At 34.7% G+C, this 11,766-nt stretch overlaps 1 protein-coding gene across 2 annotated transcripts; it reads right to left on the bottom strand.

Moving 5' to 3' along the window:
• Window positions 1-5,645: 5,645 nt before the first annotated feature.
• Window positions 5,646-11,430, bottom strand: LOC141845768 (1-aminocyclopropane-1-carboxylate oxidase homolog 1-like). 2 transcript variants are annotated; one of them, XM_074733768.1, is made up of 3 exons: window positions 10,908-11,430; window positions 6,163-6,505; window positions 5,646-6,056 (listed from the first exon to the last, which is right to left on the bottom strand). In XM_074733768.1, exons 1-3 carry the CDS (start codon window positions 11,399-11,401, stop codon window positions 5,799-5,801), a joined length of 1,095 nt encoding a protein of 364 aa, XP_074589869.1. In that variant the 5' UTR covers window positions 11,402-11,430; the 3' UTR covers window positions 5,646-5,798. The 2 variants fall into 2 exon arrangements, with proteins under 2 accessions (XP_074589869.1, XP_074589870.1); XM_074733769.1 differs by having other exon boundaries at window positions 6,163-6,484.
• Between the last annotated feature and the right edge of the window lie 336 nt (window positions 11,431-11,766).

Here is an 11,766-nt window from a genome sequence, read left to right as displayed (position 1 = left end):
TTATAAAAATAATTAGCTATTGTGACATTTGTAAAATATGGTTGTAAGCACTTTCTAATGATATTTACTAAAAAGTATTAATATAAAAATAAAAAAACATATTAAACTATATATTTGTATCGACACCACATATGTAATTCTTGTTTAATAGATGAATTGAAAACATCTACTTGGCAATGGCTACTTGAATCTTACAATTATGGATAATAATAGATGGAGAATTATAACTTAATGACTAACCTACATGTCTCATCACAATTTATACCTCTATATTAACAAAATCTCTTTACCAATGTCTATAGGTTTATAACAACCAAGAGAATCATTAGCTCTATACTTTATTTTTTTTTAAAAAAATCATCTTTATACAATATTTAGTTGTGGAACCCAATTCCAAGATCTATTACAAAGAAGAGTATCAAATTTCATAATCATTTTTGTATGCTAATTTGGATATTTGATGGCTTAAATTAAATTGGTCAGTCAAAGATGCAAACATGTTAGAGCTCTTAGGAGAAGATTTTGAATGACACATGATGGATATTTCTTATAGATGTCACTTAAGGGTAGGATGAGGAGAAAAGTTGTCTCTAGATTTTCCTCCTAGGAGATGATGGAGCTTTGAAAAGAGGCAGCAAAGATCACGGAGCTTTGAAAAGGTCAATGAACTAAGAGAAGTAGTCTCATCAACTTAAAAATATAGTGGAGTATGATGGGATGCACCATTAGAGATCTTTGGAGACAAAACTAGAATTTCATCACCTCAAGGTAGTAGTACGTTTAGGTGGTGTATCAATTTTTCTTGAGTGTGATGCAATATGTTTGGAAAGTCTCTCGGATAAGAGGTTAAGCAAAATGCTATAAAAGAGAAAAGACTCATCCATGATATAAATTTATTTCAACCACCAAGGTAAGTTCATTATTTATAATGAGATCCAATTTTATGTTTCGAATATAGTTTGAGCTATGTGTAAGATGCACAATTGAAATTCAAAGAAATGTACAATCCAAATAGTGATTATAGAGTTTTTAAAAGGTAATTGTTAATTAAATAGTGGCGTAGGTTGAGAATTAATGAGTGGTGACATCATTGTCCCTATATATAATAGGAGCAAGCACATGATTGAAAAGGGTTGAAGTAGTTTTGACTGTGTTTATATTTCTACTCTACAAATTGCTTTAAAGTATAAAGGTAGGATACTCGATGATAGTGAAGAGATTGTTACTTCCACTTTAGAAAGAGTAAAGTGAGAGTATTTGTGACCAAAGTAGTGTTCAATGTCTATATATCTAGGGCTGAGCATTCGGTTAAAATCAAACCGAACCGAACCGAATAAACCGAAAACCGAATAAACCGATTTTTTTCAAACCAACCGAATCGACTAAATTTTCCAATAAAAACCGAACAAACCGAACCAATATTTTATCGGTTAATTCGGTTTTTAACCGAATTAACCGAATTTTTTAAATATTATAAAAATTTTATTAATTAATTAGGGATTTATAAATTTAGTTATTTAAAATTTTTTAAATTATTTTTTAAAATTTGAATAATTCGGTTTATTCAATTTATTCGGTTTAACCGAATAAGAAACTTTAAAACCGAAACCGAACCGAATTAACCGATTTTTATAGAAAAAATAACCGAATTTCCGAAATAACCAAACCGAATTTTTTAATTCGGTCGGTTCGGTCGGTTTATTCGGTTTAACCGAATTGTTGCTCACCCCTATATATATCTCTCTAAAAATGAGAAAGCATGTTAAAAAAATTAGACTTTATTTTCATAGGGAATAGCCATGTGTAAATACTAATGTGATCGACAAAAAAACATAATAAAGAAAACCTCTGATAAACAAAATAGGGGAGGAAACCAAACATTTGAATGATTTATTTCTAGTAGGAAATTATATGTATGGCTAGATGAAGCGAAAGGTCGTTTATGATTAACATTTGAATGATTTATTTCTAGTAAGAAATTAGATGGATGGTTAGATGAAGCAAAAGGTAGTTTATGATTTTTTTTAAAAAACTTGTACAAGTTATACATAATCATGATGAAGATGAAAGAAAGATAAGTAAACCATAATAGTTAATAACTTACTAACAAGTTAAAGAGAAGCATGACCATGATGTGTATGTTAGGCTAATTTATTTATATATCTTCACTGATGAGAGATAAGTAGCAGAAACTTTAAGGTGATAGAGACTTCTTTTATGTGGTTTCCAGATGAAGTAGAGTAGCTTTGGTTTTCTGATCATCCATAAAATATTCATGAGGGTGAAATTTAAGGTTATTGAATTGACAAATTGAGAATAAATGTTTAGTGACATGCAGGATATAAAGAGTGTTGTGCATGCAAAAATTTTAATTAGATGAATGAAATAATATGTTTCTAAGGTATTTTGTAAACATGACTTATTGCCTACTTGCATCATGTTAGATCCATGGTAGCATATTGCTTCTTAGAGAATGCCATGATTTGACATGATGAGTGGCTATAGAGTTTGTTGAGACTATTGATGTCACTAGAAGGAGATGAATAAAGATTCATAATTTTGTTCTTGTTCATTGTATTTATATATAAAGAATTAAACATGCAGCCAAAAGAGACAAATACAAAAATAAATACACAAGTACCACACCTAGATTTATTTGGTTCAGAATCACTAATTCTTACTCCATGGCATACTATCCTAGCAATAATCCACTAGCTTCCTCTTTGTCAAAAACCTTCCGAAAGCGGAGAAATCTCTTACAAATATTTGTTCTTTGCAAACAAATACAAAGTAAAAAATAAATGTACAAATGGTATAAGAAATCAAAATGAAAAAATGTACACTAAGAAGTTTTGCTTTGATCGTTGTTTGTAGCTCTTGAATTGCCTCCTGAGGTCTAGAAGTACAACAGCATTTCTCTAAAATGTCAAGAACTAGCACCGAAATCTTCCCTGAAACTCTTCTTTCATAGACTTTAAGTTGGGGTGGATTTCCACATATCAGTCGACTGGACATCACTATCAGTCGATTACTCCACTAAATTCGACCGTTTCACCTTTAGAATGACTCTTCTACCTCATCTTTAACCACCAACAGTTGATTATTACTATTCATCAATCGACTATTACCGCATCAGTTGAATTTCCAACTCGACCAAGAAACTTTCTATTTGCTATAATAGTGTCATTAGTCAAGTCTCTCACTCGATTGATAGAATAGTCGGCTGCTCAACTCAATTGATGTCGATCGATCTAATTGATCTTTTTCTAGACATTCAGTTTACTACTATAATGTCATCAGTCGATTGCTCAAACTCATCAATCAACTTATGTGCCCATCAGTCGATTGATCAAATCGATCAATCGACTGTTCATGTAGCAAACCACCTTAAAACCTCTCAAACTCTAAATTTAGAATTTAGGATTTCATTAGTCAATTGATACTTCTATAAGTGTACCAAAGCTAAATTCTCACCTTGTCTAGTATCTAATTGACCTCAATCTATCAGAACTTCCTTTACTCAACATTCAACCAATCTTAACTTGCTGAGACTTTCCATTGCCTAGTATCCGGTCAACCTTAATCTGTTGGGACTTCATTGTTACCTAGTATTTAGTTAACCTTAACTTAACAGGACTTTATCATTGTTTAGCATCCAGTCAATCTTGACCTATCAGGACTTCACCACTATCAAATATTCTATCCTTCTTGACTTATTTAGACTTTCCTTATGTCAAGTGTTCGATTTTCTATGACTCACTTGGACTCCATTTTCATTATTAAGTGTTCGTTCCTCAATGACCTATTTGAACTTCACTTCTCATGTCAAGTGGCTGATCCTTAATGATCAACTTAGACTTCGCTTCTCATGTCAACTTTTTATTGGTCTTCCAACTATCAAATGTTCGATCAATCATGACTCACTTAGACTTCTCTCTTGTCAACTCTATATTGGACTTTCGAGTGTTAAGTACCTCATCAACAATAATCCATTTGGATTTCTCCACTATCAAATATTTAGTCAACTTTAATCTACTTGATTTGTCGCTCATGCATCTACCTTAGTCAATCTGACCCGAAGTCGATTGCACCGATAATCTTCCTCTCCAACAATCTCTTCTTTCACTTGAACATCTCGCACTTATCAATAAATATATTAATTAAACATCGAAACTCAACTCGAGCTTGGTCAACTTGATTAATCTTAATCAAAGATTGATTGCATAGGTACTATCTTGTGGAAATTAAAGCTCTAATAAATCATTATGAGGATCATTAATGGCAAATAATTCTTTTTGGTCATCGAGGATCAGACACTTGACATGAGAAGATTCCAAGGCATAGCCAAGGGGAACATTGCAAGGAAGATTCCACAAAGAGATGTTACAACATGATTGAGAAGGAAATTAAAGAACCTATGCATTAGAACTATAATGGATCAAAATCAATCGAAAACTTGTCTCCTTCAATGTTGAAGGAGAGAAGCTCTAGTCAACACTAACAAACTTGCATTAAGGTCATGACTAATCGAGGGGACTTTAGAAGCAATCATGAGGAAAATAATAATAATAATAATAATAATAATAATAATAATAATAATAAACTCCAATTAATCAATATCAATCTCAATCAATTGAATTAGGAATCATGACCCTAATTGATTTGGAATCAATTAGGATCAAACTCATCAATCAATTGAATTAGGAATACCTTGATTGATTCTAATCAATTAATGTATTATCATATAATTTTTTATACAAAAAATAAGAGAAATTGCAATACACATCCATACAATCAACTCTCTTTGGTCATTATCATACATTAAGAGAAATTACTCCAGAAATTCTCCCTCTCTCTTTTTCTTCTGCATCTTTCTACTTCTTGTTCTTGCATGGTATATATCATTGATAATGGTTCTCATGTATTCCTTCTTGGAGTAACTCAAGAATCAAACAGTGCTTCCCTCTAAGTTCTTTTCTTGAACCAGTGCTTGACATCAAGTCCCCATCACCTTTGTAGCTAGGCGATAGAGCATCCCTCCTTTTCTTGCTACAAATTTGACTTATGAGACAAGAAGGAGAAAATGTTTAAAAGTTTTGCATATCAAATTGAATAAGTCAACAACTATCTACTTTAGAAAATATAATCTACTCTTTCAAGCTCATGATCTTAGTGAAGCCATTGATGACACCTATCCTTCTCCAGAAAAAGATAACTCAACATATGATGTATGAATAAAAAAGGACAAACTAGATGACCTAACATATGATGTGTGAATCAAGAAGGACCAACTAAGTCCAAACGTGGCAGATCTTGATGCACACATAATCCATTCTTCCTATGATTGTTGGGCTCGATAGTTCTTATCAAGCCTAAGTCCCATTTTAGGCCTATTGCCTTTGCACTCTCTCAAACTTGGGTTGTTTACCTCCAAATGTAGCTTATAATACAATGTTGGGATAGCTCCATCAACTAATATATGGAATTCATCAACACCATCACCAATAATCTAGCTGTCATCCATCATCTAATATATGAACCATAATGTATGTCCCTAGTGACTTACTCTTGTAATATGATAACTTCATTAGCAGAATGCATATAATAATTGGGTCAATCTAGGGGAGATAAAAGTGTGCGCACTGTTAGAATGTCCAAAATCCAAGTATAGTTTGAGAATTTTGTCGGTCTTCTACATTCACCATTAGTCTATATATGGAGTTTATAGTGACAGAAACAACGCTCATACAAATCTTGATAACATCACTTATTGTTACAGCACACTGGCAACACCTCTACTAACTCAGCCTGAAATGTGATATGGTGGATTTGCCATCCAGTCCTCTGGAGTAGTAATATGCCACATAATCTCTCACCATAATTTCCTTGTACAGAGGAGGGTTTTCCTCGGATATGAGCTCCTTGATAGGACCATATAGCCTTGTGGAACATGGATGAAAATGAGTGCTAAAAAAGCATGCTATGGAAATTCTTGGGCCTTCTCTATTTGCCACCACCCTGTGTTCCACGCTCTTGAACCTATCATTGGAGATCAGCTGCGAGTATTGCACATGGAGTGTCATCAGATGTCAAACAAGCACTAGGAGTTTGAAATTGTTGATGAAGTTATATGTCAAGTTACAGAATTTCAGGTCATATTACCTGAAGGAGATCAGCAATGTTTATGACCAGAGCTCCGGGAATCGGTGGAACCTCAACCCATTTATCATTATGAAGAACTTGCAGTCCGCCAATATGGTCCTGGAGAAGCACAGTGAGGAAACCAGGATCCGAGTGGGCGCTTGTTCCGATAGCAACTTCTGGTTCAGGGCAAGGTGGAAAGTAGTGACAGAGTAGGATTTGTCCCTGGTTGCATTCCATTTCCTCCAAATATGAAGGGTTGAGTCCAAGAGCCTCAGAAAGCAACTCAAATAAAGTCTTTCCCAATTTGCCAATATGCTTTGAATATTCAAACAGTGCTTCTCTGGGAACAAAATATACAGGCCTGTGAGAATAGTGTTTTGAGCGATACAAATTAATTACACATACTTTTCAGTTGTCAAATTAATGAAATCAAAGGTGTCCATCCAGTTGTCTTTTAATACATTAGAATGAACACGAGACACAAAAAGCCTCTAGACTGAATTGGCACATAAATAGCTTATGAAGCCATCCAACCAATCTCAAGAGACAAGAATACACCACACTTAAAAACAAATTTAAGAATAAAGTACTGAATCAAAATTCATTTCAATCTTAAAATAAATTATGTTCCATAGTTATGAGGGCATTTTAGCAATGCAGTATGTTACTATTTCCTGTGATATTCTCCAACTCTTGGACAATGCCTTTACCATAGTTCAAAAATATACACACCCTTTTCGCACATTCAATGCAAATAAATGATTAAGGGTCCACATTTTGCAATTTCTGTAAATAGCTGCTGTAGGTAACTCCTTCACACAACAAGCTATTCTTTGGATTATTTCTTGGAGTTAAATTAAAATAAAACTAAACCTACATATACTCAAACTAAATATAAAATAAATATTAACTAAAAATAATAATAATTTAGGTAGAGGCAGGAGAGTTTGGTGTGAATGTCCATACATTCACAAATGACATAGCCAGCAAACCTGGCATTTTAGAACTGAATCTGCCATGAGTAATTCATCTTGTGAAAAGCTTCTCATCCTCATTGGGCTGGAGGCCCTTTGCAGAAGTGGTACATAACTCCTCACCATCATCTATGATTTCCATTGGTTCTTGCATTGCGGCATCTTTGGTCTGAAAACCTGCTCAATCTCCACGAAAGGTCTGTATGTGGATAGGATAGCTGAAGCATGGACATCATGATCGAAGGTGACAGAACTGAATGATTTGTTAATGTTGCTTTTGTCAGGAGCAAAAATCTACTGAATGTGATGTGTTAACAGAGTGATTAACCAATTCTGAGCAAAGCAGCAAATGTTTCATATCCATGATATGCATGACTCTATCACGTAGCTGACAAGGTCCTACATGCTTCATTTTTCTACAAATATTCCAAGACTCAGTGTGCTTAGCTGAGTCATTCAAGCTGTTTTACTAGTATTCTCCAATTGATTTGCCAGAAATGTCATGGAATTTCAGCCCACTAGACAGCTCCATGATTCTTGCCCAATGTTTCATACCCTTCTTTTGTGAGACTTTGGCAAGATTTCAATATGTGAATCTACCTAATGTGTTACTGTTGAGGAAATGGTAAGACTATGGTATACCTAAATACCATACTTATCTTGTAAGAGGGCTAGGTGTTCATTTGCCATTTTGCTAAATGTTACAAACAAATGGGGAGCCCCTAGGACACCTTGATGAATTGGTATTGTAATAACAATCTTGAGAAATAGATAACCAACACAAAGTAAGAAGCATACATTTATGTGGAGAACTCTAGAAGGGTAAAAGAAACATAGGCAGAGGAAACTTATTCACTATGCTGAAATTCGTACAAGAGGAGAATTGTGACTTTCAAAACCCCTCCTTACATATATTTACATGTATGTGAAACCTAGTATTTTTTGGGCAAGGCCCAACAAAATTTCTAGTCATAACCTCCAAGAAAGTCCACCTTGATGCAAATTCCAAAACAAGGAATGAGAATAAGTCTCCAATATTCCACAAAACATTCTCTACCTCTTCCACAAAAGTCCCAAAGGGCATAATCAACATCGAACACCAACAAAGTCCAAGTAATGCTCAAACTTGGCTATAGAGAATGACTTGATCATCAAATCAGCAAGATTATCATGGATACATTTTTTGTCACAAGCAATGATATCTACGTACAAAATTACAAACATCAATGTGTTTTATCCTCATGAAAATCTTTGGTGAGGAAAATATTACCAATATTGTGATAATTTGCAAATCTTCATTAAGTTCACCAAACAAACCATTCAACCAAATAACTACCTTACAAGCCTCAACAATAGTCATGTACTCACTCTTAGTAGTATACAAATGCATTTGTAGTTTGCAAAGTAGCTCTCCATTTGATAGCACACCCATTAATGATGAAAACATACACGGTAAGAAATCTTTCACAAATTGCTTAATCCTTCAGCCTTCTAGTAGGCCTCTTCAATCGAAGTTGGGACAAATAATTTAACTTGTCTTTGAATTTTATATTTCAATTCATTAACGAAGTGGATCAAGGTTGCCCTAGGGTCTAATTTGGGGTTACAACGAATTGGTAAGTCTACAAATTTGCTTAGTTATTCAAATTTATGAAGGGGAGCCTTGGTGCAACGATGAAGTTGTTGCCATGCAACCTTGAGGTCACGGATTCGAGTCACAGAAACAACCTCTTGTAAAAATATAAGGTAAGACGACGTACAATAGACCTAATGTGATCCGATCCTTCCCCAGGACTCCACATTAACAGAAGGTTCATACATAAGACTACCCTTTATTCAATTACGCTCATGTTTGATTGTTTTAAATTACCACATAGTGTTTTGTTGGTTTCTAAAGTATGTTAGAACATATATTTACTTAGAATCCATTTTATCTCTATCCAATATGTGATTGACTCTTCCGATTTTATGGCACATTGATCTCAAATACAATACCAATATTTCTTTGCTAAACCTACAAGTTTAACTTTTACAAATTGTGCTCGTTCAATATTAGTCGTATAGTACCAATCAAAGTAATCGTCAATCTCCGCAACCCAATCGAGGGAATGTGATTGGGTTTAGCCTACCGTCAAAACTAGTATATATTTTTAATCTAGGATCAGGTCTAAATTTAGGTTACGTTTGGGTGCCTTGGAAGTGGTCTTCTTTGTCAATGACCAATTGATGGTCCCGATGTGAATGATGCCTAGGTGATTGTTGAGCTACATATGGCATATGATCTTTGAGCTTAGGACTCGTGTTTTTTTACCAATTTGTCGATTACACTAGCATCATAAGCTTTAATCTGTTTTAGGTCTTCTACTATAAATTGGAGAGTCTCAAGCTTGTCTTCTATAAGTTCACACTTAGTATCTATCTATATGATGGTGGAGTTTCTCTTTATAGAAGATGCTGAGGTTCGTCAACTAATGAGATTTATAAATTAACATAGTAAGTTTAAAGAAACAAGTTAGGACTTAAGAAATAAAGACTAAACAAGTTGAAAATCAGATAAACAAAATAACTTGAAATAATGACAAAATAGATAAGTAATTAGACAAAGATAATGATAAGAATTGATGAAAATAAATGATATGTGAGTTACATAGTAATGCACAGAGATTAATCTGCTAAATTTAAACAATAGTAATTTTCAAGTTACAATGATGCCACTGAGTAGATACGAGCCTTGTGTGTTAAAAAATATGCATTAGGAAGTAGACGTACCACCTAGATAGTGATGTGCCAAGGGGTTTGAAAGAAAATTTTCTTTTACTGATTTATTTTTTGCTGTTTTTCTCTTTTTTATTATTGTTGCTACAATAATAATTTTTTTTAAAAGCCTAAATAAAATAATAAAATTGTTGGTTGTTGTTGTCACCGGAGGAAGAGGAGAACTTGGTTGACCGGAGCAAATCGTCGATGTGTAATGGACATGGAGAGGAGAGATTGTGAAGGCAAACTGAGCTTGAGGGGGAGCAAAGTGTGTCAACAATTAGAAGAAAATTGCGAGAGTTGGAGATTGGTCATAAAAAGAGGTATAAAATCAAGTCCAAGCTTTGGCTCCAATATCAATTGACATATCACTGTAAACAAACAAAGCAATGATCCTCATTAGGAGGAATAAACTCTCACACAAAGAAGAAAAGGAAAATTATATTAATTCAAAATGATTCAAATAAAAGATTATGAAACGACTCACAGTATATATTAAAATAAATATTCTAAATAAAGAATATGTGATTTTAATAGGGATTATAATTAACTTTCTATTTATTATCAAATAGAAAATACAAATTATCAAATGGCAAACAAATCAAATATTTAATTTATTATACTCACTTTATTTATTCTCTAATATTTTTCAGCTTATTCTCTTTTATTGCTCAAGTGACAATCTAGAATTATCTTTTATTTATTTTCTTCAATTATTATCTTTTCTTTTTTGAAATTTAATTCCTTCTCTGCAGTTACACCTTCAATTTCAACTGGCATCAACTCTGTAAAACGTGGGCGAACAGATTGAATGGAAAAGAGGCAAACTAAAGGGAGAGTTGCGACTGGTCCACCCAGGGGTATCATTATGCAGAGCTCGAGCTTTCTCAGAAAGACCAAAATCAAAATACCCAAAATTAAATTTATATTTAAAAGGACATATGTGCGTACAAATCTTTCAGCAAGTGTAAAAAAGGCAAGGCAATAAGACTGTGAGAGGTAACGAAATCAAGCCCAATAAATAAGGTATACCTGCAAGATTGCGGGAGCTCCTCTGCTTTGGGCGGATCGGGAAGCATGCGGCAGTAGAGCGTGTCCCTCCAATTCGCCACCCGCGACGCGTAGAGATCGAAGTTGCTGGAGTACTTGGCCGCCCGCAGGCGGTCGCGCGAGTATAACGCCGCCTTCACTTCCGGGTCGCCCTCGTGGAAAGCGCGCACGCCCACCAGCGCGTCTTCCATGGCGCCTGGCGGAACCCCGTGCCCCACCAGCTGGAAGAACCCCCACTCCTGGCATGCCCGCCTGATCTCCGCCACCGCCTCCTCCCGCCGACTCCCGGCAAGGTCGATGACGGGCACCGCAGCCTGGTGGTCCATCTCGACATGGCCAAGCGCAGGCTGATGCTCGCCGATCCACTGGAAGATGCGTGGGACCTCGGAGGCGCCGCGCGCGACCAGGCCTTGTACGCCGGATTTGGTGGCATCGAATGCCTTCAGATCGGCAAGCCGATCGTTGACAATCTCCATCTCGCTCTCGCTCTCGCTCAAGATCTGTTAGGGCCATCAGGAAATAAATAAAATATGGCAATAAATATGTTCGACTGCGTCTCTACGGTGCTTTGTCAGTTGTCAGCCAGTTCCTCATCTTCCAGAAACGACAAACTATCTGCATCGTCGTCGACAACTCTTTACGCTGAGATGAGAAGAGAATAGAGAAAAGAAATATTTATATTCTTTTTATTTGAGAAAAATAAAAAATTTATTATAATAATCTTATTTAAAAAATAAAAAAATAAAAATTAAATATATAAAATTATAAAAATATTTTTACTTATTAAAATAAATTTACATGTGAAAAAATATATATAACTCATTAAATCTATGGATATAAG

Source organism: Curcuma longa, chromosome 15 (assembly GCF_044706935.1).
Source record: "Curcuma longa cultivar G26 ecotype Majalengka, Jawa Barat chromosome 15, ITB_CL_G26_1.1, whole genome shotgun sequence".
Lineage (NCBI taxonomy): Eukaryota > Viridiplantae > Streptophyta > Magnoliopsida > Zingiberales > Zingiberaceae > Curcuma > Curcuma longa.
This window is presented reverse-complemented; position numbering and strand designations above follow the sequence as displayed.